The sequence below is a fragment of the Leptomonas pyrrhocoris genome (assembly GCF_001293395.1).
Source record: "Leptomonas pyrrhocoris isolate H10 chromosome Unknown, whole genome shotgun sequence".
In the NCBI taxonomy this organism is placed as follows: Eukaryota; Euglenozoa; class Kinetoplastea; order Trypanosomatida; family Trypanosomatidae; genus Leptomonas; species Leptomonas pyrrhocoris.
In genome coordinates this window covers 820,586-847,467 of record NW_015438366.1, presented here as the reverse complement: position 1 = coordinate 847,467, position 26,882 = coordinate 820,586, and the positions used below count along the sequence as shown (strand labels likewise).

At 57.3% G+C, this 26,882-nt stretch overlaps 12 protein-coding genes across 18 annotated transcripts; all 12 read right to left on the bottom strand.

Annotated features, from left to right (window-relative positions):
• Positions 1–511: 511 nt before the first annotated feature.
• Positions 512–2,317, bottom strand: ABB37_05522 (hypothetical protein; the record flags this gene model as incomplete). The annotated part of the gene is made up of 1 exon (XM_015803574.1): positions 512–2,317. Exon 1 carries the CDS (start codon positions 2,249–2,251, stop codon positions 512–514), a length of 1,740 nt encoding a protein of 579 aa, XP_015658216.1. The 5' UTR covers positions 2,252–2,317.
• A 326-nt stretch (positions 2,318–2,643) lies between these two features.
• Positions 2,644–3,720, bottom strand: ABB37_05521 (hypothetical protein; the record flags this gene model as incomplete). Its single annotated transcript, XM_015803573.1, has 1 exon — positions 2,644–3,720. The coding sequence occupies one exon, from the start codon at positions 3,718–3,720 to the stop codon at positions 2,644–2,646; it is 1,077 nt and encodes a 358-aa protein (XP_015658215.1).
• A 2,147-nt stretch (positions 3,721–5,867) lies between these two features.
• On the bottom strand, positions 5,868–7,870 carry ABB37_05520 (putative Serine/threonine-protein kinase; the record flags this gene model as incomplete). 2 transcript variants are annotated; one of them, XM_015803571.1, is made up of 1 exon in its annotated part: positions 5,868–7,870. In XM_015803571.1, the coding sequence occupies exon 1, from the start codon at positions 7,038–7,040 to the stop codon at positions 5,868–5,870; it is 1,173 nt and encodes a 390-aa protein (XP_015658213.1). In that variant the 5' UTR covers positions 7,041–7,870. The 2 variants fall into 2 exon arrangements, with proteins under 2 accessions (XP_015658213.1, XP_015658214.1); XM_015803572.1 differs by having other exon boundaries at positions 5,868–7,347.
• A 429-nt stretch (positions 7,871–8,299) lies between these two features.
• On the bottom strand, positions 8,300–11,033 carry ABB37_05519 (hypothetical protein; the record flags this gene model as incomplete). The annotated part of the gene is made up of 1 exon (XM_015803570.1): positions 8,300–11,033. Exon 1 carries the CDS (start codon positions 10,826–10,828, stop codon positions 8,300–8,302), a length of 2,529 nt encoding a protein of 842 aa, XP_015658212.1. The 5' UTR covers positions 10,829–11,033.
• A 528-nt stretch (positions 11,034–11,561) lies between these two features.
• On the bottom strand, positions 11,562–12,164 carry ABB37_05518 (putative mitochondrial hypothetical protein; the record flags this gene model as incomplete). 2 transcript variants are annotated; one of them, XM_015803568.1, is made up of 1 exon in its annotated part: positions 11,562–12,164. In XM_015803568.1, exon 1 carries the CDS (start codon positions 12,036–12,038, stop codon positions 11,562–11,564), a length of 477 nt encoding a protein of 158 aa, XP_015658210.1. In that variant the 5' UTR covers positions 12,039–12,164. The 2 variants fall into 2 exon arrangements, with proteins under 2 accessions (XP_015658210.1, XP_015658211.1); XM_015803569.1 differs by having other exon boundaries at positions 11,562–12,159.
• A 569-nt stretch (positions 12,165–12,733) lies between these two features.
• Positions 12,734–14,658, bottom strand: ABB37_05517 (hypothetical protein; the record flags this gene model as incomplete). Of its 3 annotated transcripts, none has more annotated exons than XM_015803565.1 (1): positions 12,734–14,658. In XM_015803565.1, the coding sequence occupies exon 1, from the start codon at positions 14,444–14,446 to the stop codon at positions 12,734–12,736; it is 1,713 nt and encodes a 570-aa protein (XP_015658207.1). In that variant the 5' UTR covers positions 14,447–14,658. The 3 variants fall into 3 exon arrangements, with proteins under 3 accessions (XP_015658207.1, XP_015658208.1, XP_015658209.1); XM_015803566.1 differs by having other exon boundaries at positions 12,734–14,648; XM_015803567.1 differs by having other exon boundaries at positions 12,734–14,479.
• A 688-nt stretch (positions 14,659–15,346) lies between these two features.
• On the bottom strand, positions 15,347–17,504 carry ABB37_05516 (hypothetical protein; the record flags this gene model as incomplete). Its single annotated transcript, XM_015803564.1, has 1 exon — positions 15,347–17,504. Exon 1 carries the CDS (start codon positions 17,348–17,350, stop codon positions 15,347–15,349), a length of 2,004 nt encoding a protein of 667 aa, XP_015658206.1. The 5' UTR covers positions 17,351–17,504.
• Positions 17,505–18,139: 635 nt separating this feature from the next.
• Positions 18,140–19,292, bottom strand: ABB37_05515 (hypothetical protein; the record flags this gene model as incomplete). The annotated part of the gene is made up of 1 exon (XM_015803563.1): positions 18,140–19,292. Exon 1 carries the CDS (start codon positions 19,058–19,060, stop codon positions 18,140–18,142), a length of 921 nt encoding a protein of 306 aa, XP_015658205.1. The 5' UTR covers positions 19,061–19,292.
• A 991-nt stretch (positions 19,293–20,283) lies between these two features.
• Positions 20,284–21,273, bottom strand: ABB37_05514 (hypothetical protein; the record flags this gene model as incomplete). The annotated part of the gene is made up of 1 exon (XM_015803562.1): positions 20,284–21,273. One exon carries the CDS (start codon positions 21,271–21,273, stop codon positions 20,284–20,286), a length of 990 nt encoding a protein of 329 aa, XP_015658204.1.
• A 1,184-nt stretch (positions 21,274–22,457) lies between these two features.
• Positions 22,458–23,917, bottom strand: ABB37_05513 (putative mitochondrial hypothetical protein; the record flags this gene model as incomplete). Its single annotated transcript, XM_015803561.1, has 1 exon — positions 22,458–23,917. The coding sequence occupies exon 1, from the start codon at positions 23,862–23,864 to the stop codon at positions 22,458–22,460; it is 1,407 nt and encodes a 468-aa protein (XP_015658203.1). The 5' UTR covers positions 23,865–23,917.
• A 655-nt stretch (positions 23,918–24,572) lies between these two features.
• On the bottom strand, positions 24,573–25,027 carry ABB37_05512 (hypothetical protein; the record flags this gene model as incomplete). Of its 2 annotated transcripts, none has more annotated exons than XM_015803559.1 (1): positions 24,573–25,027. In XM_015803559.1, the coding sequence occupies exon 1, from the start codon at positions 24,942–24,944 to the stop codon at positions 24,573–24,575; it is 372 nt and encodes a 123-aa protein (XP_015658201.1). In that variant the 5' UTR covers positions 24,945–25,027. The 2 variants fall into 2 exon arrangements, with proteins under 2 accessions (XP_015658201.1, XP_015658202.1); XM_015803560.1 differs by having other exon boundaries at positions 24,573–25,018.
• Positions 25,028–25,891: 864 nt separating this feature from the next.
• ABB37_05511 (putative mitochondrial hypothetical protein) lies at positions 25,892–26,363 on the bottom strand (the record flags this gene model as incomplete). 2 transcript variants are annotated; one of them, XM_015803557.1, is made up of 1 exon in its annotated part: positions 25,892–26,363. In XM_015803557.1, the coding sequence occupies exon 1, from the start codon at positions 26,318–26,320 to the stop codon at positions 25,892–25,894; it is 429 nt and encodes a 142-aa protein (XP_015658199.1). In that variant the 5' UTR covers positions 26,321–26,363. The 2 variants fall into 2 exon arrangements, with proteins under 2 accessions (XP_015658199.1, XP_015658200.1); XM_015803558.1 differs by having other exon boundaries at positions 25,892–26,361.
• Between the last annotated feature and the right edge of the window lie 519 nt (positions 26,364–26,882).

The following is a 26,882-nucleotide window of genomic DNA, read 5'->3' as shown; positions in this document are numbered from 1 at the left end:
AAAAGGGAAAGAAGAGAGCAACGGGGGAAGGAGGCAGATCTACGTATGGTGTCGGCGGTGACCGCACGGAAGAGGAAGGCGGTCGCAGCGCCCCATCGGCACGACAACAGGTGAGGGCTGCACAACTCATGTTCACCGTTCTCCAATAAAACTGTCGGTGTTGTTGAGTGCTACGAGCTCGAAGTAAACTCCAGTCTGAACGAACGGCGAAAAGAGAAGAGAAAGAATCGCAGGCACGGGCCGGCTCCTCCTCTCCCAACCAAACGGTGCTCTTGCCATTACACGGAATGCATCACTAAGCTCTGTGTATCTCAAAATGAGCTTTGGGGGTCTTATTAGATTTATTCGACTGGAGAAACGTGCGTGCCGGCATGCGAGAAGGCCGTGTTATGATTACCAAAACGAAAAGAATAACTACGCCTGCTCTCCGCACTCCAATTAGGCAGTCAGAACGTTAGCCGCCCTGCAGTTTTAATCGCCATACTTCATTAACGCGTATTAAAAGCTCCCCTCACGCCCTCTTCGCTTTCGTCTTGAGCCGCTTGACGTCCTTTCCCGCGGGTTCAGTCGTCGTGTCCGCCTTCGCCTTCCGTTTTGGCGTCTTGTCTGAAGCAGCCGCCACAGCAGATGAGGAAGAAGCTGAGGACGGCGCACCGCTGTCGCGCTTCGCACGTTTGGCGGGCAGCGCCTGCGCCTCCTCCGCCTCCTCCGCCTCCACCTTCCGTTCACGCTTGCCCTGTGCCGGGGCAAGTTTCGACAGCGTCTGCACCTCCGCCTCCGTCAGCTGCAGGGCGGCGGCGTAGAGAGGCTCGTGCTGCGAGACGTGTAGCACCTCGCGTGCGATGAGGGCGGCGTGGTGGCGATTCAGCTTTTCGCTGTTCGTCTCGTCCGCCACGTAGGCGAGGAAGGCCTTCACCAGTAGCGGCAGCGCGGTGAGGTGCGACGTGACCGCCGGCTTGCTGCAGATCTCTACTGTCTCCTTCGCGTAGTCGGCGGTGAGCCACGTGTGGTGGTTCCACTCCTTATTCTCCATCGAGAAGAGGTTGTGCTCCTGCCAGTTAGGCAGCAGAAACTTCGACTTGCGCTCGTCGTGTGGGGTCAGCAGGTGCATAAGAATTTGGTAGCCGTAGGGGCTGTTGATCACCTGCCCAATGTGTTCCGCGAGGTCCTTCGAGACGTACTTGCTCATCATCTGCGCATCGTAAAGGAGATCAAAGAGACGCGCCACGACCGGAGCGGCGTACTTGTTCGTGCTCAGCTCGCCCAGCTGTGCGTTGAGGCTGCGCAGCACCTCCTTCCGATTCTTCGGCTCCGTCAAGGAGAAGGCGAGGGAGGCGAGCGGCGCCCCTTCGCGGGTGACGGCGATGGTGGCGATGTATGGCCGCAGCGTATCGCACAGCTCACTCACCTCATCGCGGGTGCCGCACCGCACGAACGCGTTGACGAGCCGCTGCACAAACGGGAAGCCCACCGCCTCCTTCAGGGACACCAACTTATCGCTGAGGTCGAAGAGACGGGTGAGGAGGCGCTTCTGCAGGGCGGGGTTGAGTCGCAGCACCTCCTCTATGTCCGGGTAGCCGGGCCAGCGCTTCATGACAGCCACGTTGTCCTTGAAGACGGCCAACAGCAGCAGACTGCGGTCCGCTGGGTTGCACCAACGACTGCTGTACGCGGCGTGGATCACCTCAATGCCGAACTTGTGCGTGACGAGCTGCGGCACAGCAGGGATCACGTGGGCGAGCAGCTTATTGTAGGCGTCGTGGGACACGTGGCGGATCAGCGCACACACCACGAAATGGCCGTACGCGTTTGTCGCGTTGGCCGCAAAATCCTTCGCGACCCACTTCATTATCTTACCCACCTGCTCCGCGGAGCCGTACTTGATCATGGACTGGATCACACGGCTCGCACTCGGGGTGCGCATGAGGGAAGCAAATTTCGGCTCAATCAAGTGCATCAGCTTGTCCACCACCGGGTACTTGTGTTCGTAGGCCGTCTTCTTGCTGGCGGAGGCGGGAGCGGCGGAGGTGGACGCGTTCTCGCTGCGGTCCTCCAAGGTGCGTAGCTTTGCCCACAGGTTCATCATCTCGCCGTGCTCAGACGACATCTTGAGCGCGTGCTTCTCTGCTGCATCGAGCACGCGGCCTTCCTTCTTCTTGATGAGGGCACTCTTCTTCAGGCGCTCCGATTGCGGGAGCTTGCTCAAGCGCGCCATCCGCGCCTCCTGCTTTTTGGTGTTGGTGCGGCCCATGGTGAAACAAGAGAGAGAAGCGGTTTCTTGCTGCTGCTGCTGGTTTCTACTATTCGTATTGTTGCTGCAAGGAATGGGCGTGGTCACGTACAGCAGCACGTAGCGCACACGCATGCGTACGGTTTCCCACAAAAGGAGAGGTGAGAGAGGGAGAAAGAAGAAAAGTAACGACTTCAGCCCAACAGATACGAAACGCGTGGAGCAGCAGTCCACGATGTTTCCATCAGCTTTCATTTTGGATTCAGCATCTACTGCAACTGCTCGCCGGAAATCTACTTGTATCGCAATTGTCCGTCCACTACTTCTTCTCTTTGCGTGAGCTTCTTAAAATAGCGAGGAGAACGGACACCTCCACAACGGGGGAGCCTCTGCACAATCCCTCTTGACGAACACTACGTTCCCTCCAAAGATGCCTGCTCAAGTGCCAATCGGGTGTGCTTCAGCCGTCTGCGTACTTCCTGCAGTCCCGCGCACTCCACTCGTGCCTGTGCAATGCAGCGCTGGAAGTTGCGCTCCTCCCTCTCCACCACCTGCGCCTCCTCCAACAACACATCGACGTTTTCTTCCAGCGTCACGTAGGCGCGGTGCACGGCCGCCTGACAAGTGGCGAGGGCGTCGTTCAGGCGAATCAGCTGCTCATAGTTTTTCTTGACGGTTTTACTGGCGGGCAGCACGCATTTCATCTTGGCATCTCCCCGAGGGACCTCCACCCATTTCGCGTGACAGCTGTACGACGCCGCAAGGTCCGACGTTGTGACGGCGTTGATGGTGGCCTCTAGATCTGCTGTACCGCTCTTCAAGAGTTTCTCGTAGTGCCGGCACATGTCAGCCGCCGTACGCACCTCTGCTGCCGAGAGGGAGAGGATGTGACACGCCTCTTCCCTCTCTCCCCCTTTGGCCTCTGTGCCACGCGGCATCGTTGCGCCGGTGCTTTCGTCCTCCCTGTGGCGCTTGGAAGGGCGTCGCACGCGCACCTCCGCCCCCGTCGTCGCGTCCGTCAAAAAGGCATCACGCTCACCTCCGGCTGCGACGAAGGCGACAACAAGGGAGCGGGCTGCCGGCGAAGTCGGCAAAACAGGAAAGGGAGAAGACGGCGGCTGCCCGTCCAACCAGGCCAGCACCTGATGCACGGCCCCGTTCGAATCTGCAGCAGAAGGCGTACACCCGTGAAGCACGACACTCTTCACGTACGCGTCAAACGAGCTAAGAGAGGTGGCGGCAGTCTCTGCCTCTGCGCCGGCCGCTTCTCCGTCCGCTGTGGCCGTTTTCTGAGCGGTCGCTTCCTCGTCGCGGCGGCCCTCTCCAAACGGCGGGGGCAGGTGGCGGCGCGACACGCCCAAGTACTCCAGCGTAGACAGCATCGTGTCCTCCATGCGCCGCAGATCGAACAGAAGCGACAGAATAGGATCGACAACGTCGGCCGGGGCGCCGAACCGGAAGGCGGGATCGTCTGCCTGTTCCGTCACCATTTGCACCACCAAAAAAAAAAAAGGAAAGGAAGCCTATGTTGGACGATAGATGGTTTTTAGGCGGGAATGTGTACGCGAGGTGGATCTGCGCCAGCCGCAACACGCCTGACGAGCACCGCTTGTCTGCGCTGAAGTGAACCGGAGACAAAAAAAAAAACGTTAAAGAAAAGGCGTAAAGCGAGAGAAGATCAGGAACGTTGAAGAGGAAAGTCCTATCGAGTTGGAAGTCGTTTGAAATGTTGCTTGTTTGACTGCTTTCGTTTTTGCAAGCAAGACGCAGCAGCGAAAGAGAACGCCCAACAGCGCTCGCACAGGGGATGTGTGTGGCAGATACAAGAAGTCTCGTTACTAAGAATCCTTTCGGCACCACTTCGAAACCTGGAAAGGCACAATCTTGTATCCGGAGGCGGCCACGGGAGGAGGGGGAGGAGGGAGGGGTTGAAAGTCAAACAAACCCTATTAAACCACGCTGCCAGTTCGCAGTCAGTGATCGTTGCGCATCACCAACTCGCACACAATCATCTTCAATGAAATACAAAGGAGGTCTCTCTCTCCTCAGTAATGTAGTTTTCCCTCAGTTGGCGTTGGGCCATTTCTTATTTTCCAACGAAGAAGCCCCCATCACAAGTACCGAACAACAAAATAGGTGAACGAAAGCAATACAAAATAGGGCGATAACACGTGTCGTTAGCTCGCAGCATGTTGTTAAGGATATATGCTTAATTCGTCTTCTTTTCAACTCGATGAAGCCCTTTTCTTCTAACTTTTTCCTAGTGGTCGCATCCTTCGTGCAGTTCCTTTTACTGCTGCACACTTTTGGGTTTCCTACGCAAAACCAGCGGACACACACACGCAGCGGAGAGGCGGTACGCGAAGACGAGCCCCACCGGGCCTCGCCTGTCTTCGGCGGCGTGGTAGTTCAGCGTGGTACGACGGTGCTCCCTTTCGGGGAAGAACCTGCGATATATATTTATAAAAGAATAAACGCTGCTCACAACGCAACGAGTGAAGGAGACGATGCTGCAAAAATCAGGACAAAGAACGAAGGCACATTTCAACTGTAAAAAGAAGGAGGAAGGAAGAGAAAGGAAAAAGGCGGCACGCCTATCGGAAGTGGAAAACCCAGAAAAGAAAAAGGACGCAGTGGAGTCAATACGGAGGCGCAAGACGGTGTATTTGGAAAGTATAAAAATGAGAAAAACGTATCAATACAAGAGGGGAGAAGGAAGCACATCGGTGCGAAGGTAAACACACGCGTTGCGTTACGAGGTCTTGTATGAACCTGCTGATACTGTTGTTTACATAAGGGAAAGACAGGCGAAACTTGATATTGCCGTAGCAGGCACGATGTTTATATTCCTCGTCCGCCGATGTGCATCGCACTTTCTCCGCGACAGTGCGAGGTTGCCCCATTCAAAGACGTCCTTGCATGTTCAGCCTCGCCTCTACCACGTTTCACTTAATAGAATCTAGTAGACGCCAGCTTGTGAAGCAATAGAAACGGAAAAGGATCACAGCCTTGCCGATGCCTCTTCCCTTTCCTCGCTCCGCGGAGGCGTACTAACTACGACGCACGCACAGATATAAAAGAGAACAAAAAAGGAAAGTTCTAAATGAAAAAAAAAGCAAACGTTTTACACCTGAAAAAAGGGGGCGTTAGCACCTCCTTCGTTATCCCAAACACATCCATCCAACGCACCATCCAGTGCAGGTGCGATTTTAACCAATAATAATGAAAGCATTATCGTCGTGTTGAAGAAGAAGCTGCAGTAGCGAGGCGCCATCGACGAATGGAAAACATCCGAACCCAAGAAAAAGCACTCAGGGACACATAAAGGCTTCTCGTATCTGCACAATGCAAGCAGGACAAGCAAAGGTATCTGCGCGACAAGCACGGGCGTCGTTTCAATTCTCTTGTGACTTGTCAGACGCACCTGACAAGGCTGCACTCGCGTGTAGTACATGGAGGCGCAAACATCATGATGCTACACCGGAAGGCGGTTTTTCCGTTGCTTCTGAGGGGCATGCGGCGTCGCTGCACTTTTCCAATTGTGCTTTTCTGTAACGCGTGCACAGCTGAATGCGGCGGCCCACGTCTTTGTTGCTTCTGCGTGCTTTGCTCGTCCTCCTCTTGCGTCTCCCCGCCATTAATTGCCGGGGTTGGTGAGGTGGGAGTCTGCCGTGCAGGAGAAGCCGCCAAAGAGCTGCTGCTGACCCGCGTTGAGCTGCGAGGCCTGCGCCGGGGTGTTCACCACCTGGTGCGGGTTCTTCGACGGAGCCGCGTTCGCGCCGTTGTTCTTGCGGGCCGCCAGCATCTCCTCCACCGAGGGCAGCGGGGTCCAGCGCGGCGGGGCTATCTTGCGCTGCATCACATCGTCGAAGCTGATGCCGTTCCAGTACGGGTGCGCCTTCACCTCCGGTCCCTTGATGCGGCGGGTCGGGTCCTTCATCAGCAGGCGGCTGATGAGGTCCTTCGCCTCGGGCGACAAGGTCACCCCGCTCGGGAAAGACAGGTCCGAGTAGAGGATGTTGTCGAAGACCTCCGTCATGCTGCGGCCGTTGAAGGGGGTGCGACCGCACAGCATGCGGTACAGCAGAATACCAAAAGACCAAAAGTCCACCGCGTTGGTGTACTCGCGCTGGCGCAGCACATCCGGCGCGACGTAGAACGGCGAGCCCACGAAGGAGTTGGCACGCAGGTCTTTGTCCGACACGTCCTGGCCGTCCTTGTGGAAGTCCTTCGAGAGACCGAAGTCGGCCAGCGCGCAGTGGCCCTCGCCGTCCAGCAGGATGTTCTCCGGCTTCAAGTCGCGGTAGATGACGCTGTGCTCGTGCAGGCACGTGATGGCCAGCAAAATCTCCGCGCCGTAGAGTTGTGCCGTGACGGCGTCGAGCTGCTTCTTGGGGACGGAGTTCATGTACTTGTCGAGGTCACCGCCCGGCATATAATTCATCACGAAGAAGAGCTTGTGCTCCGACTGGAAGGTCCAGTGCAGCTTCAACAGGTACGGGTGGGAGAGGCGGGTAAGTACGTTGCGCTCCGTGAAAACATCCTGCACACGCTTGTGGTCCAGCAGGCCCTGCTTGTTCACCACCTTCATGGCGTAGTACTTGTTGGTGGAGATGCGACGGCACAGCACCACGTAGGCGAAGGAACCCTTGCCGAGCACATCGAGTGTCTCGAAGTCGTCCTTCGTGAGCTTCTCCTGTTGCGGCTCCGGCTCCTCCGGCTTCTTCTCCTCGGTGTTGGAGCGCGCATCCGGTTTCTTCTCCTCCTCCTTATCCTTCTTGTCCTTCTTCTTAAACAGTTTCATGAACATGTTGCCGATGAGAAGAGCGCCGGAGCGGTGGAAAGAAGTGGGTACGCTGTAAAGCAGAGGAGTAGCGAAGAGGTGTAATAACAATAGTAATAGTAATAAGTGAAATTAAGACGACTGAAGAAAGACTCACATGCAAATCGCCTCGTCTCTTGCGCACTGCGATCGTCAACGCTGTTTGAGGGAGGGCGGGTCTGCTTATGTGGGCAGTTCGACACGCTTTGAAAAAGGAGAATAGAAAAGAGCACAGCAAGGAGATTCCTATCGGGTTCGAACTCACCTTTGTAATGTAAAAGGAAAGGGTTTTACTAAGTGCACGAATGGCAGAGGGAGATGCAAAGAAAGGAAGAGGGTGTTTATACAGCCGAATCTGCCGCTTTGAGAGCTGCGTGGTAACGGAGCTTCTCCTTTTGGAAAGATGCAACGACAGCGCAGGGAGAGAGACGGCGTTGGTTTTCAACGAGTGAGAACGCGTACAAGGAGTTGAGGGGCAACGCTCAGCAAACTGCACACCGCGGTGGCGCCGCTCCGACAAATTCCGAACTGACCTTGGGGTTTATTGCGTGGTTGTGGATCGCACGTGTCTGCTCGCAGCGACGGCACGCTGTTGAAACGCAAAGCAGAGAAAAGAAAAGGAAGGAGAGAAGAAAAACTGATAAAATGTGAAACGAGAGCAGCCAAATTTGGTGGTTGGTGTTCTCGGAAATCCAAAAAGAAAAAATGAAGCAAGAAAGAAGATATGCGGTGAAGAGAGAACGGCTGGTATGAGAAAAGAAATGAGCTCGAGGACGCGGTGTGTGAAGATGCACAGGGGGGAGGGGATGCGGTATACTTCACCGGTGCCACGAGCGCGGTGCGGTGTTGGCGCAGTCGTGCGTATGCGCCATCACGTGAGCAAGCGAAGCGAAGGCAAGGAGAGGAAGGGGTTTGGCAAAGGAGAGAGGAGGTTTTCATAAGAGGAGCGTCGAAGACGCACGTTTGAGGAAGCCAGATGCAGTTTCCTTACAGAGTGTACGTATTTAACAAGACGAATGCTAAAGCCCAGGAAGGAAAGCAGCAGGAGTGCTCTGCACACGATCAGCGGCGATAATCCGAAGAGAAGAGTACAAGATGAAAAGCGGCCGCTTTGTACGAAAAGAAGAAGAAGCAGAAAACCGAAAACCAAAACGCTGCTGTTAATCGTCGAAGATGCAAATAGAAGGCACCGCCACCGTGACGGTACAAGCGATGATGTTACTCGCGCAAACGCCTCTTTTGGATTGTCACAGAAGGCTGCTCAAAACACCACACAGGTGAACCTCCATACGCAGCAGGCGGCTAGGGATCAGGTGCACAGACGGCTCCGCCCCCACGCGCAGTTGCAGGGCAGCCTGGTCGTTTTGCAGATACCCTCGCAGGCGCCCACATGCCTGCGTCACATCGCTGGCGCTCTGCAGGCGCTGCGGCAGCTCCAAAGCGTCAAGGTGCAACCGCAAGTGAAGAGCCCCCAGCAACGAGCTCGCGTACAGCCAGCAGCCCAGGCATACAGCTTCGCCGCAGAGGACCGGGCGCAGGCGAAGAAGAGCCAGCTCTTCAGCGGAGAAGTCGCAGTCGCTCACCAAGAAAGACGAGGCAGCGTCGCTGATGTGCTCGCCGGCCCACCCCACGGCACGCGGCACCCACAGCTTGGCGTACTGCACCATGAACGCCTCCATCTGTGCTACCTCACTTGCCGATACGGATGTGTCCAGTGCAGCACGCGTCCACTCAGCCACCTTCGCCCACCGCTGCGCCACTGCCCCCACGCGGTCGGTCGTGACGGAGAAAGGCACCAGAATGTTCGCATCGTCTCGCTCCCACGGGTGCAGGCGCAGGAGGGTCAGCACGCACACCTGCAAGGTGGTGACGCCGAAGGCCTCCTGCGAGGTGGCCTCCATAAAGAGCGACTCGCTCGCAAAGTCCGACAGCAGCTTCGCCACCGCGTACAGGTGAGGGCAGCGAGATTGGCTGAGCACGTACTGGTGAATGGGCAGCAGATCATCCGCAGACCCCGCCAGCGATGTCTTGGGTTGGCTTGTTCGTCGCTCAGCCCCGGCCAAGAGCGGCTCCGGCGACGCCTGCGTGAGACGAGTCGAAAGGTCGATCTCACGGGACCACTGCACCAGCACCTTTAGCATCGTCGTCAGGGTCTGCGTCTCGCCGTTGAGCTGCTCCACGCAGTGCACGGCGTCGGTGTACGGGTCGAACAGCTTCGCCTGACTCGCACTCTGACGCGCGAAGAGGACCCCCATGTCGTCCAGCGAGACGGCGTCGCGCATGCGGGCGATGGAGGCGGCGAGGGCGGCCTCCTCTGACCTGTACACCTGCCGGTAGAGGTTCAACAGAACCGGATAGCAGTGGTGGAAGACGCGGTCCGCCACCCATCGCCCAACGACGGCCTCGCCGCCACAATCCAGCACCTTCGTCGGCAGCTCCGGCCCCATCAGCTCCAGCACCCACCGCACCGTGGAGCGAGCCAGCGAGGCGATGTCACGCAGCGCTAGGTCCAAGTCAGCTGCTTGGATCGGCCGCCCAGGAGAAGAAAGGTGAACGCACCCGCCGTACTGGTTGCGCAGCGAGCACCAGCCGAGTCCGCTCGTGCCGCCGCCACCGGCGCCGATTCCCGTTTCGACCCCGCACGTTCCGTAAAGACCGTAGAAGCACCGTCGAAACACATGAAGGGTGGTCTTGGCCAGCTCGTGCGTGTTGAGGAGCTCTACCAGGCAGCTCTTCACGACCTCCGCCGAGTTCGATTGCTGGATGTTGACGCGGGTGCTTAGCACCTTCTCTGCCATTGCACGGTGCCCTGCGTCACCGTCGGTCGCGCCGCTGAAGAGCGACTCCCACTGGAAGCTCTCGTGCCACTCGTAAGCGTCCGGGTCGACGCGGGCTTGCGGCGCGAGGGCCGGCAGCACCAGCTCTCCATCCACCGGCGACGAGGCCGTGCGCCAGTCGGCGGAGATGCGCGTGCCGCCCGGCAGCGTCACGTGTCCCTCTCCGCGGCACCGCCCGTCCGCCCACACAACGTCGACGATGACGCCGTCCCACGACGGCCGGGTCAGCGGCGGCCATCGCGCTGCCCGAGCACTGCGCTCTGCACCGTTGGCCTTGCCTGCCTGCCCGCACCGCCATCCGCCACCGCTGAGACGCGTGAAGCAGCCGTCAACCTCGGCCGCCGCAATGAAGAGGGTGCCCACGTCGCTGAACTGACCGCGGTGGAAGCGGCCGGTGTAGCGGCTGCCCGAGGGCCACACGTAGCACCCGAACCCCTCCCGCTCGTCGTCCCGCCACTCCCCAACGTAGGCGTCGCCGCTCTGCATCACGAGCTCGCCCCAGCGCTGACGTGTGGGCTGCACCGAGGTGGCCCACACCGCAAACCTCGACCGCGGCCTCGACGATTTCTCCGACTTCGTCTTCCACTCAATAAAACCGCAGTAGCGATCCCCATTGGCGTAATCAAGTCGGATGGAGGAGGACAGGTCGGGCCGATCCATCCGCCAGCGCGCCCACAACGTAAAGGCGGGGGTGCAGAGGCGCCCGTAGCCGTCACGCCAGCGCTGCACAAAATGGCCCTCGTACCGCAGCGCCCCGTCCGCGGAGCGCCACACGCCCTGCCCGTGTGGGAGAGCAATGCCGTTCTTCGTCTGCACCGCGCCTTCGTATGTTTCACCAAAGTCTAAGGTGAGGGAGCAGGGTGAGCTGAGCGCCACAGCGGACGGTCCGGCGGTCACCCCAGGTGCAGCCCGAACGTCCGCCTTGCCGGCCGCACGCATCTTTCTTTTTATTATTATTGGCAAAGGCGACGAAGACACAAGAATCTGGTTTTGAGCGGGCAGCAGCTGACGAGTGCGTAAAACCGCCACCGCCAGACTTCTCGCTCTCCCGTCTGGATGGGATCAGTCAAACTAGCTCAAAGAAATCGCAAATGAGTGATACCGATAATGCGAAGTGATCGCGTGTTAGAAGATGCACCGCTCTTCGCGGCACACGGATGTGCAGGCACGTGGGAAAAAAAAAGGGAGTGAGGCATAACGAGGAGGCGAAAGGAAAGGCCATCTGGAGCGCGAGGTCGGCCGGCGCTCCGACAAAAGCGAGCGCACACCTGCGCAGTCGGGGCGGTTGCACGGTTAAGACAGGCGTAACCGTGAAGCAGCGCTCATCAAAAGCGGGACAGCACCGCAGAAAGATACACTACCAAAGGAAAAGTGAGCGGAGTATTCTACAAGTTTGGTTGGACTTTGCTTTATCAGGTGTCGAGACGCGCTGCCGCACAGTGCGCGGAAGAGGCGGAGGCCCACATGCAAAGATGAAAGGAATCCCGCCGCCACGGGGCCAACTAGTGGCAGAAACGCGCAGGAAAGGAAAGGCGCGCCTCCGCCTCACCACAGTAGAGAAAAGATAGAAACGCCCAACAGAGTCCCCCTTCAGCACCACCGCGACGCGGCTGTTAACCATCGGTCTCTCTGCAGCTTCGCGAATGGGTCTTCTCCGCCCCAATCGAACAGACTACACCTTCCGATTCGCCGGCGTCGCTGCCCGGGAGGCGCCCTTCTTTGTGTCGGTCGTTGAAGGCGCAGTGGCCGGCTCCCGTGCCGCCTTCTTCGCTGCTTCATACTGCTGATAATACTCGTACACGTCGGTGTCGTCAGCGTACTTGAGCAGCGGGTCCGGATGCTGATACCAATTCGGTCCGAAGAGCACCAAGCAGACCACGGTGGACGCACACACGGTCCCCATGGTAATGAGGACGTTGCCCATCCAATAGGCGACGGGGAAGGAGACGAGGAGGCTGCCCCACAAAAGGACCTGGAAACGGTTGCTGCAGTACTCCTGGTCCTTCAACGACATGGGCGAAAAGAGTCGTGCCAGCCACCGCGCCGCTGGATGCACGGCACGTGCGGTGGGCGCCGTGGCCGGTGCCGGGGGAGTCGCCGTGGGGGCGGGCTCGGAGGCGGCCGGTGTAGCAGTGGCCGCTGCCTCCATTGGTGCAAACGCACACGACGAGCGAAGGAGAAGGACCGATGGATGCGCTGTGGACGAAAGAAAAGAGAAGCAAGAGCTTTTCCTCCCCTTCAACGGTGATCTCTACTTTTGTTTAACGGCTGCGCTCAGTAGAGAAAAATGGAGAAGTGAGAAAGCAAGAGGGAGGAGCGAAGAGCGTAAAGAGACTGCGCGGGGAAGGGGGGCAGGCGACTCCGTCAGCAAGCAACTCTGATGCGCAACTTTTGAAAAGGGCAATGAGGGCATCTCATACTCGGCGGGTGCTTATTGGAGAAGTTATCCCTCAAAGACAATATGCGCCAGAGCGCCACTCTCGAGACCGGAGATGCCTTAGCGGGTTCGACGGCGCCGTCACGCCTTCAAGCGGACGTTGGGTGTCAAGAAGAGAGCAGATGGTCGAAGGGACCGCCTCACAGGCATAACCTGTCACTCTGCACAGATCCTTGTGTCAACTGAAAGCACTGAGAACAGATTTAAAAGAAAAATCCCCCGGGAAGAAAGCCGAGGTAAACAAGGCTCATCAAGGTAGCAGATTCGCGTGCCTTCTCCACCACTGCAGCAGCCACACACGCACATCTTACATATTCCCATGTTTCGCAAACATCCATAAACGAAGACCCAACCGCCCGCGAGAGCTGCGGAGGGGACGCGTCGAGCCCACTCCCTTCTCCCCCTAATCACTTTATCCGCTTCATGTACTTCACACGGTAAATGGTGATCCAGTGCAGCATGGCCGTCACGGCGTTCTGATGAAAGGACACCTCCATCGAAAAGGAGGTGGCCGACACCGAGTTGCCCGCCGGGCCGGCAAGATCCGCGTACTGCGCATCCGAAAACGCCTCCGACTCCTCGGCGGTGGACTGCTGCGCGTTGCGACGCATGAGAAGCCCCGCAAACGTCAGCGCCAAGACGCGCTCGTTAACGCCGTTCACCTCCTGATTTGCCAGCAGGCCGCAGCACAAGTCTAAAATCCACAGCACAATACCGCGCAGGTAGGGCGGCATGGTCTGCAGGTAGCCCACTGCGTCCGAGTTGAAGAGCGAGGAGTCAAAGACCGCAATGTCCATCTCGGCCAGCCAGATGAGTATCACGCCAAAGATGACGGCGGGAGGGCAGCGGGTCAGCACATCCGGCAGGCGCGTAAAGCCGTTCGGAAAGAGTGCGTCAGCGGAGGTGCTACTGGAGGAGCCGGCCTTGTCGGAGCCGGGGGCATAGCGGGCTGGCTGGGCCGACGAGGGCGGTGCGCGGTATTGTCGTGACAGCGGTGCCTTCCGTGCGTCGGGCAACGAGGTCCAGTAGCTGGTGATCATCTCCGCCAGGTTCAGCTGCTCCGACAGCATCTCCTTCAGCCGCATCGTCTCCTGCATCACGACCTCGTTGTGCGGACGGTAGTTGACGGCCTTGCCAAGAAGAAGGTGCGTGACGGCAGGACTCGTGTAGCCCTCCTGCCGGATGAACGCGTGCTTCAGGACCTGCAACATCAGCGGGGCGCTGTACTCGCCGAGCGGGGAGTTCAGCACCGTCAGCGGCAGGCACCCCGGCAGGCGCTGCTTGAACAAATTCTGCCTTGGCGAGATGACGGCGAAGGTCACGAAGTACTTCAGCACACCGTTCACCGCGAGCACCACGACCTGCTCGTACTCCCACAGCACCGCACGCGGAGGGTTCTGCATGGTCAGACACATGTCCACCGACTCCCCGCGATGCAGCTCCGCCTTCTCCAACGTAGCCTCCATGAACTTGTTCTCCACCTTGACTCCGTCAATGACGGTCTGCGTCTGAACGATTTCAACGGTGAAGGTCTGCGAGCCGGTGTTCTGCACGCTCACCTTGGCCGAAAACACCTTGGCGCTGTCGGCGGCGTCGTCGGCGTAGCTGCCAACGAAGCGGCAGTGCGGGTTCGAAACGGACACCTTCGGCACGTACTTCAGCGTCGGCAGCACGCGGCGCAGCTGGGCGAGACCGATGGGGTCGTCGTGGTTGGCGCGTGGGATGACGTTGGACGCCTTCGCCTGCAGCTCCGCCGTCAGCACGTCGAAGGCGAGACGCTGGCACCGCGCCGCCCAGTCGGAGCTCGTGTTGACGCACAGGTTGCGGATTCCACTCAAGGCGCTATCAGGGACATCCTGGCCGGGGTACAGGTACCCGTACAGGAACGGATTCATCTGGGAGGAGTGGAAGCTGTCGAGGCGCTCTTGCGCCTTTTTGATGGCCTTCGCATCGGAGGGCGGGGGTTGGGTGTGGATGCTGCTGCGCCGTGCGTTGAGGAAGCACTCCGCCAGCTCTCCGCTGGTGAGGGCGAAGTGGGAGGGAGGAGGAACCATCGTGGCGACGTTGGTGCTCACACTCACTGCCGGTGGGAGAGCGTTGAAGTCGGTGGCGGTCTTCATATTCAGACTGTGGTGCTCAGCTCTGACGTGCCTGGCCAAAGAGGGTGGAAATAAACGATCGATAACAAGAGAATAAACTCAGATAAGGTGCAGCGGTGTAGGGGGACGGGGGGACGGGGGGAAGGCTCAATATTTGTTGTCCTTGTGCCACGGCTGTGCAGTACGTCTCACCCTATTCATACGGTGCCGTATCGGTACTTCTAGAGTTTGCTGCGATGTGCGCGTGAAGGCGGTACCAAGAATTTTCAGATGAGGAGAAGCAGAGAGAAGGCTGCAGTGTAAGTCTACGAAGGCGCAACGTGGGCGTGGTCACAGAATACAATACGCGAAGCTTCTCCGATTACGAAAAGAAAAGCTGATCCTCACTGAGGACAGAAAAAAGTTTTCTTAAAGGCTTCACCAACGAATGATGCGCCACTCCGTGACATCACAAAAACGGTAGTCGTGGGTGCACTAAATGAAATCCTCCTCAGCACAATTTCCTATATATATAAAAAAGCCCCCCCCCCCAGCTCGTTGGACTGACACGGTTCCCGTTCACGTAAATAGGAAGGGGAGAAAAGGAGCTACTTTGCCTGCGGAGTTCCTTTGATAGCTTTTAACCCGATGTACATCTTTCGTTGTCTCTTACAAGGCGATAAGGCAAGTAGAGGACAAAACGACGCGGTGTTTGGTGTTGCTTTGCCCTCCATCAACAACGACGCGGCCGGCTTCAAGCCAACAGAAAAAAAACACCCGCAGCACTCGCAGAAAAGAGAAGAGTACCGCCGGTACAACGGTGGCGCGGAAGACAGAAAAGGAGAACAACGAAAACAGACGGGGAGGAAAGCGCATTGGAACGTTCTGCAGTGCACCGCTGCGTCGCCCATGTCTACGCCTGTCATCCCGTCGAACGGCCGCCTACTCCTGCGGGTTTTGCGGAGATTCGGTCAGCCTCAAAAGCTCCTCGTTCAAAAGCGTTATGCTCTCGGAGAAGGTGATCAGCTGGCTGCCGTAGGGGTCAATCTGCTGCACCATGGCCGCCACCTCCTCCTCCGGTTTGGTCGCGTCCAACTCGCGCACGATCGCCGCAAATTCCGCGTCGTTCACGATGCCGTTGCGGTCCTTGTCGTGTCGTCTGAAGATGCGGACGTACGGCTCCAGAAAGCGCTCGTGCCCGTCGAGCTGAAAGTCCAAAAGAAGGCGGACAAAGTCCTTGTACGAGAGCTGCGAGAACACGGCGGTGGGAGACAGTTTGATTTCCTCTGCGCGGTGGCGCTGCAGCCTCGGCAGTGACTGACGATACAGGAACTGGTGAAGGATGCCTGTGATGAGGGCCGCGTCGGCGGCGTTGTACATATACTTCACAACCTCCTTCCACACATCCTCGGTGACCGTGCCGTCCAGCGCCTCCTGCAGCGCGCGGTTCAGTTCAACAACGCCGCTGTGCGGTCGTTTTGCTTTGATCTGCAGCCGCAGCAGCTCCTTCGCGGTTTCCCGTACGTGCTGCTGCACGAGGCGGAATTCCTCGTCCACCTCGTTGCGCAGAATTTTGCCAAAGACCGCCACATCGTTGTCCGTCGCCGCGTACCGCCGCACCGCCTGCACAATCGCGGTGGCCCACTCCAAAATGATCTCACGCAGACCGTACTTTTGGTTCAAGTACGTGTACATGTGCTGCTCCATTGTTTCCCGCGGCAGCTGATTTTGCCGGCACCGCTCGTCGTACTTCGTCTTGGAGGTGTAAATGTCCTCGATGACCTCTTTTAGCTGCTTTAAAGTTAAAACTTTTTTGAAGCCCGTCTTGCGGCTCTGCGACTCGGACGAAGGCCGCTGCGAGCGCCGGGATGCTGCGGCGGCGGGCGGGGGAGGAAGCGGCTGCGGAGACGCACCGGGCGCTGCCCCTGCCCCTGCGCCTGGACCGCTGCGACTGAGTGGAGTGGCGCTGGTGGCGAGGGCCTGCGCCGGTGACGGTGCGCTGTGCAGCTGACTGCGCTCCTGTGGCTCTTGTGGCGGTTGTGGCTGTCGGCGCTCCTCGCCGGCGGGAGGGTGCTCCATGAGGTATGCTATGTCCGCCATCGCGTCCTGCATATCGTGCTTCATGTGGCCCATCCGCGTATCGCGGTCACGCAGGGCACGCCGCCAGTGCATGTCGTACTGATCCATCATGGACGACTCGTAGCGCAGGAGGGCCTGCAGCTGTCGCCCGAGGGCGTCGTGGCCGTCCTTGAAGGTATTGCGGATGACGTTGCCGAAGCAGAACTCGTACAGCAGGCGGCGCGCCTTGAGCACCTCGCCCTCCTGGGCAAAGATATCGTCCTCCGCCGCGGTGAGGCAGGTGACGTGCTGCACGACGCGGTTCATGTAATCGAAGAACTCCTGCGTCGAGAGCGCATCTTTGCGACTCACGTCCGCGAACAGGTCCTCGATGCCCTCCGAGTCCCGCGAACTCCAGTACGCAAACGCATCGTCGTTTTTCTCGTTTTCAGACGACCCGTCTTGTTGCGGTGGCGGGGGTGTCGCCGCGGCCTCTGCGGCGTCGCTCCCCGTCACGTCCGTCAGCGCCGTCCCATTCAGCATCGTCAACGCCGGCAGCCGCAGAATGAGCTGCTCTTCCTCGGCCGGTATGGGTAACGTCACCGTAAGGTGGGACAGGTGAGGCAGGGACTGCAGGCCGTGGGCAATGTGATGCAGGCCCCAGATAGGGTTGGAGCTGAGGTTGAGCTCCTCTACGCCTGCTAGGGCAGACAGGTCCATGGGCAGCTCACGCAGCTCGTTGTTCGAGAGGTCAAGGCGACGCAGAAAGGGCATCTCCGCCAGCAACGGCAGCAGGCCGTCGAGAGAGGTGAGGTGCATCCCAGTAAGCGACAGCTCCTCCGCCTCAAGGTGGTCGCGAATGACGTTTTCAGCTTTGAAAGAGGACATGCTGCTGAAAACAACTTGTTGTGGGGGTGGTAAAGGAAATATAGCGGTAGTTTTTTGGGGACGGGTGGCGGTTTGAGAACTGCTGCACGTGATCTGCGCAGCGACACACAGTGCTTCGTGTTGGCAATAGAGGCGCTTCAATCAACCGGTAGCTTCCAGCGCAGCAGAGAAGGAAAACGAAAGAAGAGAAAGAGGAGAAGGAGAAACTGCAGGTTGTGCTTTTACTTCTTCCGCTTCTTGGCCGCTTCCAGGCGGACTAGACGCTTCGAAAAACGTTCGAGCCGCGCCGTCGAGAGTGCTCGTAGACCGCACAGCTTTGCGTTGGCTGAAGGGCAGAAGAGAACGCCGTCCCACCGTCGCCCGCCAAATCATGAGCACCGCCTTTTTTGTAAGAGGAAAAGAACGCGCTTTTCCATACGACGCGTACTGCCCGTTGCGTTTCGGCATCATCGACTCCGATGCGTTGGATCCCGCAGCCGAAGGGGCGGAAACCCCTAACACACCAAACCCAAAAAGAAAAGCAATGTATTTGCTGTAGTTCTTTCGTTCGTTTCGTTTTTGAGGGGAAGGGATCCGCTTCAGCAACAAACACGCACGCGCAGCTTAACCGAGGAGGCGAGGTGGCTCGCTCTACCGGTAGAAGAGTTGACTCGAAGAGCCAATAGAAGGATATGAAAAAAGCATCGTCGCAGCGGACGTCGTCAAGGAGGGGCAAGCCCGTTAAGCGAACGCATATCATCATTCATTACTCCCCAGCACACAATTTTGCTGTATATTTTCTACTTCCTATTAACTTGATGCCTCATCATTGTTGTTGGCCGGCGATGCGCTGTCCTCCGCTTCCACGGCCGTCCCCACTCGTGGCGGCTCCTTCGCGGCGTAAAAGTACAGCGGGACTAATGATTGGGAGGTGATGTGCTGTCTGCAGAAGGGGCAGAGGGCCTCCTGCGGGTTCGACTGAATCCACTCCGCAATGCAGCGCCAGCAGAAGATGTGGCCGCAGTTCGTCGCCGCCGGATACTTGCGGTTGCTGAGGCACAGCATGCACTTACCCGACTGCGCGTTGTCCGCGTCCTCGTCGCTGCTGGACGTGAGGGCGGCCGCCTCGCCCGTGCGTTTCGCCTCGCGCGCGCGCCGCTGCTTGCTGTACCGCCAGAGTCGCACCACCAACTCCACAAGAATCACCAGCCCAAGCGGGATGTACGAGCCGGGGGCGCCATCGCTGTCCTGCAGTCGCTGCGACGGCTTCAAACTTAGGAAGCGCATCCGCACAATTCGGTGCGGCAGCGTCCCAAAGCGCTCGAAGAGAAACAACGCGCACAGCACAGCCTTGTTGAGGATCGCCTCCACCTCGTGGGAGGCCATGTCGGGGAAGAACCGCTGCGCCGCAACGAAGACCGCAGTCGGCTCCAACAGCTGCAGCACCGCCAGCAAAAACACACGCGCCGGGCCGACGGTCACCCAGGGGTGGCCCTTCGCGACGGGCAGCAGGTCGCAGAACTCCTGGCCGAGGGTCTGCACGCGAGACATGGAGAACAAGGTGTAGAGGGAGCGGGCGACGGCGGGGATGTTGGCGTCGTAGCGGTTCGTCACCTGCGCCCCAAACGTGTGGATCATCAGCTCCGTTATGGGGCGCACCACCTGGGTGTCCGTGATGTGCTCATCCTTGTATAAGGAGCGTAGAATAAAAGGCGCGGAGGCGGTCTGCATGGTCGCCGAGAGACGGAGGGTTCGCGGCTGGGGGGTCCAACACGCCTTGCGAGAGGCAGGAGGAGGCGGCAGAAAGGCAAGGGAAAAAAGGACGCTAAACGTGTGCGGCGTCGCCTGGTTCCAATAAGAGAGGTAGTTCTACAGTCACAAGTAAAAGCGCTTGGCGTTTGCAGAACTGTACAGCTATCAGGATAGATCGGTGTTTTCCGGTTGGGGCTTCGGCTGAAAACCTGCACGAACAGAAAAGAGAGGCAGAGGTGGGGAGAACAGAGACAAATTGAAGTGGAAGGCGTTCGCTGCCACGGCAACGCCGGTGGAGCACCAATTACTCGCACAAGCACAGTCGACTCGTGCAGAAAGCGTAGATGACTCACCACCAACAAGATATATATACATATATATAAGAACTCGATATGAGGTCCCATGTACAGTGGCGTAACTCACACAACGCTAAAGTTGTTGATACAAGTATAGATTTCTTTTGCATGGATATGTGTGTGAAAGCAACCATGTTAAAGCGTCAAGTCAGAGCAGATGAAAGCAGCGCCGATCATCTCACGCAGCGTTCCATAAGGAGCAGCGCCTTCCCTCTCTCCGTAGACATCCTCTACTTTGACCGCCCACGTCAACAACTCAGAGATCAATAAGAGGAAGAAGAACGATGTTCTTGCACGAAAGAAAGAAAGAAACATGATGGAGTCTGTGAATTTGCTTTCAACACCGCACTTGCTCTCTTGTCTGCGTAGAGGAAAGAGAGAGGTGCGTGGGCGTGTGTGCGCAACGCGCTTCATTCCGGAGTGTGAGCCGGCGCACCGCACATCAGTGGAAAACAAAAGTAGAGGGAAAAGAGAATAGACCAGAAACAGGGGAAACGACACTTCATTAACAGGAGAATAAGATCAAGCACAACGACTTACTTGTTTTGACAGTTTAGAAAAAGAAGAGAAAAAACACGCTTCCAAAACAACTGCTACGGAAGGAAGAGGCCGCGTGAAGCGAGCAGTGAACTATGCGAGGATGTCGACGGGATACGCTGCGGCAGACACCAAAAGAAACACACGAGAATACGTACAAGTAAAAACATATAAAAATAGAAAGAGCGGCAAAGACAGCGGCGCCGATCGTGGAACAACAACACTATTAGTAAAACAAGCAGAGAAAAAAAAAAGAGGAAGAACATCAAATGACCAAGGAAAGAGGCGAACGAGAAGCACGCGAGAACACTACGCACTCCCCGCTCCTGCGTCGCCTCCAACAGAGGGAACTACGTCACTGCACAGCGCGTCGTGCCCCAACGGAGACTGGGCTAAGGCCGCGGAAGGCTCATCAACCGTTTCCATCACCACCACCTCCGTCTGCATGTCGTCTCTGTCCTCCTCATTGCAGCCGGTCAACACCACCCAGATGTTGGCCATCATGCTTCCGTAGGTGAAGACGTTCTCCGGCAGCTCCTTCGTTACATCGCCAGAGGTGAGGTTCTGCGTGATGAGGTAGCTGTGGTGCACCGCCAAGGAGACGGACAGGAAGCCAAACAAAAAGGACAGTAAAATCAACGCCAGCTCAATGCCGTAGGTGTCGATGAGAGCGGATGTAAAACCACTCGGTGCGTCCTGCACCCCGGCGTTAGCGTCACCAAATCGAATGGAACGCTGCACGAGGCTCTGCACACCACCAATAAAAGCCGCCAGCAACATGATCGAAAGAACCCACACGAGGGCGAAGTAAGAACGGTAGTTTCGGGCGCCGATGCACGTGCCCGTCCACGGGCAGTGATGGTCGCGCCGCGTCACGCAGGCGTCGCAGAACCGGCAATGCACGCCCCGGTAGGGACGGTAGATGTTGCAGCGGTAACACCATTTCACCTCCACCCGCGTGTGGTGCGGTGTGCCGTCCTTGTCGACGTAGACGCGCTCCCGCCAAAGGGAATCGTGTGGGATGGCGTCCGGCGGTGGTGGCTCGGCGCGTGGTTTAATGCCGGGGTCTGACAAACCGCAAACTAGCAGCGCTACCACCGATACCACCGCTGACACGCCAACAATCACGCGAGCGGCCATGAGGTTGTTGGTGAAAAACACAAACAGCAGCGTGCCAACCGTTATGAAGACGACGCTCATCACCATGATGCGCCAGTCCGGTCCTACAAAAATGCGGCCATTGCAAAAGACATGGTGCTTCTCATGGCGCTCGTATCTCGTCAAGAAAGACGGCAGCATTCCAATTTGTATTAGTTTAATAAAGGCGCTCAAGAAGGTTTGAGAGGGAAACGCTTGGGGGAGAACGCCGCAAGTGGGAGGGAGGGAGAGAGAGCAGCCAGCCCTGCGCCACCGCAGCCCCGATGACAGCGCAGAAAGCGCAGAGATATCGCAGCCGAAACAACGGCGTCAAAAATTACGCTTGTCAGCAGGAAAGAAGGAAAAAAAAAACTCAAAATAATGCAAAGTAATTCGAAATAAAAAGTTCAACTTTAAACGCAGAAGAAAGAGGAGGTATTGGCAGCCGTGCTGTGAAAGGCAGCGTCGGGGCTGATGAGCAGTCACCACAGAAGAGAAGAAAAGACAGCGAGGCGGGTGCGAAGAGGAGGCGAATTACGGAAGCTATGCCGGTGAGTAACAAGGAAGATGGCAGGTGAATATCACAATCAGAAAATGGACAAGCCAGCGGCGGTGCGTCGTCGACAACGTAGATGGGATGTTCCTGCTTTGGTACAGCAACGCAGTCGGAAGCAGCAGAAAATGGTTCTTTTGCCTTCTTTGCCGCCCGAAACCCCAAAAGGGAATAAGGACAGGCGCAAATGGACCTCAGCATGCTGCATCGCCCCTGAGCTCTGTTTTACCGTGGAACACGTCGATTACTGCAAACTGCCGTTTGTGTGTTTCTCTCGCTTTCTTCCGTTTCGTTGCTGTTGCTCTGCTCGTGACTCGCATCAGTCCTGACACCTGCCAGCCCTGTAGTGGAAAACAAGGCGAATGCGCATCATTGCCTTCTTCACAAAGCTGATAAACGACAGGTGCAACGCGAGGTAAAGCACCAGCGCCAGCAACGGCAAGAAGAAGAAGAAAAGGAAAAAAAAACGATAAATAAGACGTGTAAGATGTGAGCAGCAGCGCTGCAATTCATTATCATTGGAAAGAGTCTCCGGTCCCAACCACCGTGCCGCTTTGCGTTGCGTGTAGCATAAAAAAAAACAGCGAGCTTCGCTCTCTCTCTAACACCACTTCGAGCGCCCTTCAACCTTCGCCTTCGACGTTCCGAGCGCTGCTTTGTTTCGCCGCTGCGTCCGCGTTCAAGAACGAAAAGGCCAATGATAGGTGGAAGTCGAACGCATGCCATGCGGCTCAAATTGACGAAGTAGAGGGGAATGGGAAAGCGCATGATTCATAGCTTTCTTTCCCTCTGCTTAGACGATGCCGAAGTAATCGCAGAAGTGTTCTCCCATGTAATCCTCACGCAGCCAGTGCAGGGGGTAGACATTGCGCACTGTAAAGCCGTACTTCACGAGACTCGCCTCAATGTTCACTATCTGGTTCAGCGTCCAGGGAATGCAGATCACACGCCGCTCCTGCTCCGCCGAGTCTGTCCCGGTCTCGCCCACCTCCTCCAACACTTGCCGCAGACGTCCCCACCCAATCCGCGCCTCCCCCTTCGTGGCGGACAAGTGTGTTGGGTTGTACACGCACCGCAGCTCGTAGGGGATCATGACCTGCATCGCGTAGGCCCTCCAGTCGACCTCCGCCCCGGCCGGGTACAGCATCGGTGGCTCGTCGGAGGAGCGGCGCAAGATATCCAGGAAGCGATGATGCACGCCAATCACGGGGAAGGTGTTGTTCTTCAGGGGCAAAAACACCACCGGGGGGAGCTTGTCACTCTTCTCAAAGGTCACCCCCTCCATCACCACGCCGTCGCACGCCGAGGCTACCTCCCCGACCTGCTGAAAGAAAGCCCGCTCGCCCATCTGAGGACACGGGATGGCGAAGACGGTGACGCCGCGGTCCGGCATCACCAGCTCCACGATGTTTACGGCGTAGGACACATCGCCGGTGGGGCTCACACGTCGCACACAGGGCGGCGGGAGAACGCCAGCGTACGCTGTTGGGACCTCAGAAAAAGTGTGCAGCGCAGTGATGTCACGGAAATACGCGAGCACCTCCGAACGACCGTAGCGACGGTAGTAGGTGAGGTACCAGTAGACCAGGCTGTCCGTGCGCAGCGAGGCGTAGATGATACAACACAGAAGGAGCACCACAACGAAGCCGACGCGGAACATGCGCTGGTACACCGTCGCGACGTGGAAGTTCATCAGCACCTCCTTCTCAAACCTTTCCCTCTCCACCATGCCGTCCAATCGGCCCTGCGCGGTCGGCTGCTTTCTGGAGGCAAAGGCACGATCCGAAGAAGAGGCGTTGTTACTGCCGCTGTTAACACCGCCACCACTGGTGTTGCCGCCGCTGCTCCCTCGTCTGCCGATGGGCGCCTTGACGGCCTTGTCGAGCCAGCTGTCAATGGCACGGTACTCTGCCTCCACGCTGCGGTTGTACAGCCACGACCTGTATCCAAAGTAGCCGCGAAAGCCGTTAATGAGACGAATGAGGAGGATGTGGCGCACAATGGGCAGCTGTAGCCACGGGGCGCCGGGCATTGGCTCGTAGCCGTTCAGCACATTTCGAATCTCGCGCTGTGGGATGTACTTCCTGTGTTTGTGCTGCCTCGCGATGGAGTAGCACTGGGCGTAGAGCACCTGACTCGCCTTGTCAAAGCGCAGCCGCTTTGGGAAAGTCTGGCGGTAAATCTCGAGAAGCGTGCTCATCGCCGCGACGAGCTTCCCGCTGCTGCTGTTGCTGCTTCAAATTATGCGTTTCTGTTTTCGAGGGGGTGGGAAAAGAGTAGGCGATGGGAACCGGCAAATGAAAAAGGTAGATGAAGGGAAAGAAAGCCAGCGGAGTTTGCGCAGCCAAGACGATCTCTCCCTTCAGTTGAACATCACGCAATCGACCGCCCCCTCACGGCGAACACACGCGCACAAGCACAACCGTGCCAACGCCTCTAGAAGGATAATTGCGGTGTCATGAAATAATGACAACAACGGAGAAGTTACTCACTACGGCGATTTCGCCAAGGAAGATCAGCGGATCGCCCTTTCACCTGCTCGTTTTAATGTATCTTTCTCACGCTTGTGTGCGTGTGTGTGTGCGTCTTTGCAGTTCAGCGAATCAGCGGGAATTGTTGAAGGCGTCCTTCACTTCGCTTCACCGCCAGCAAAAAGACATCTGTGGAGACCCAAAACTTAATGAAGAAGAAAAGAGCGAAAAAACACTCCGTTCTCAACGTGCCGCATCGCCCGCCGCGAAACCTCCAACACAAGTTCAAGAGAAGAAAAAAGAGGCGAGCGTGAAAGCGCAAGAGACGAAACACGGGCTCGCTTGATGCACGACCATCAGCAGACTTCCGCATTGCTGCTCGGTCAGCATATCGACGTGTTTGAAGTGCCTCCGTGTGAAATAGACGTCAACGCCGCCTACATGATGCTGCGCTTACGCGACCGCGGACCGTAGTTGCCCGGCTCGTCGCCAATCAACAGAGGACTCGGCATCGGCAGCTCATGCGCGCTCTTCGTTTCCGCATCTTTGTTGACGAACTCGCCGGTTTTGGGGTCAAAGCCCTCCGGCAACGCGTACGGGTCTCTAAAGTTGGCGCGAATCTCTCGTGCCTTGGCCGTGTAGAAGGTGATGAGGAAAAAGGCTGGAGTGAAGATCGCCACGGTGAACAGCACGAGAGCAAATTTGTTCTTCCTTAGCGACTCTCGCACGTAGTGCTGCGCGAGAGACGACTCCGAGTCCGCCACCACCGCGCGCACTTCTTTCTCCGCTAACTTGCGTTCCCGATCCATGCCGAAGCTGCCTCTGCTTTATTCGCTATCCTCGTGCATTCGTGGAGAGGGTAAAGTGAGGTGCTTCGAGCACTGTGGTGGCCGCGGCAGCGGTGTGCAAGTAAACACGAGAGGATAAGATAGCCGTATGAATGTCGGTCGGCGGCGGAGGGGGGGGGGGAGGGGAGGGAGGAACAGTATGGATTGATTGTGGAGGCCCCAACCGCGGTGGTCATCGCGTTGGCATCGATACGGTGGCCGTAGCCATGACGAACTCCTCTGGTCAATTCGAGTGTGAACGCCTTTTTCACGCAACGGCCATGCGCCTCTTCAGCGATAATGGAGCAATCACCACAACGCTCCGTTCTGGCCACTACGCCAATGTGCGCCGCCATAAAGCCGCGAAAACCAAAAAAAAACTGCTGGCAGTGCAGTCTGGAAATATTTCTCTTGGGAAAAAAAATGTTTTGATTATTTTTGTGGACAGGCACCTTGCAACGCACCCTTCGCCGTCCCTTCACATCGCCTCTGTCGTCTACACCCAGCGGGGAAGAACACCAGGGTAACCACCCGAGCACAACGGACCACGGAGAAGAAGGATTTAAGAAGAAGAAAGAAACGGCGCGGCGCGTGAACTGGTGTACACGCACACGAGTGCTGACGACAAGCTAGACACACGTCATAAGATCGTTGATGTCAAGTAGAAAAGATAAAATGATCAACACACACCGAGCGAAGTAAACAGCCGTGCAGACCAACAGCCAACAACCCACGCGCAAAGACACCCACACGCACACACCGTTCGCCCACGGCAAACTCAAGGTGGGAATCACGATACCAATGAACTCAGAGAAAAAAAGGGAAGTGTTTAGCAACGCTCTCAAGTCCCTCATCTTGCTTCATGACGACAATGAAGAATGCACTATGAAGGTGCTAGACGGAGACAGCGCAGATGCCAGGTTTCTCTTCTACTGGATCGTCTTGCGCTCTTGCGGCTGCCGGTACTGCTGGATTTCGCCCTCGTTCTCCTCTCCGCTAATGTTGTAGCGCTTGAGGCCCAGCCACTGCATCCACGAGTTCTTCCGCTGCGTCATGTACAGCTCGTAGTCCTTCTCGTTGCGGCGCTGCCAGATCGACCGCGAGGCGCGCCCCAGCCACTCGTTGCCCACCACGTACTCCACGTACAGCGGCCCCACGTAGGTGGGGCCCACCACAAAGAGCATTATGCCCACCGTGAACAACAGGCTCACCGTCTTGGCGGTGCGCAGACCAGCGCGCTGCACGTTCTTCGCACCCATCTTTTGCTTGGGGTGAAAGAAGTTTTCATGGCCCTGCGCGTTGGAGGCGGCGGAGTACCCCTCGGGCCGTGGGGCCGTCCCTGGTGCCTTGTTCTCCATGCTTTCCCTTCCTTTGCAGTTTCTTGCTTTCGTTCGCTCCTCTGAATCGGTGGCGGCCGCAAGAGTGGGATGTGAAACACAGGGCGAGTGTTATGGTGAACAGGTAAGAAACAAAGAGAGAGGTGCAGATCGGAGCAGAAACGCGTTGAGCAGGAAAAAAAAAACAGTTGGTAGCTGTTTGGAATCAAGACGGCTGATGCGGAGCGATGGTGGGCTGTAGAAGCGTGTAGTCGTTTGTTGGTTGGCTCCTTGTCCTCGTCTGCTTCGCTGCCTACCGTAAGGCGCACAGAGAAGCGCACAGAAAAGCGCGCAACGGAGCGATAGCATACCGCAAAGCAGGCACAAAGGCTGAGCAAAAAGGAATACATTTTTTTTACTCCATTTCTCAAGAGAAAAGCAGATGAAAGCGGTGCAGCTTCAAGTTAAGTAGCAGAGGAAATATACGACACAGTGAAGGGAAAGAGCGCATCCAAAACCACCTGTGCACTCAGCCCCTCCCCTCTCGTCCTCACCCATACAGACGACGCAGTGAAATTCAGCTCGCCATCTGGCGAACGGAGCC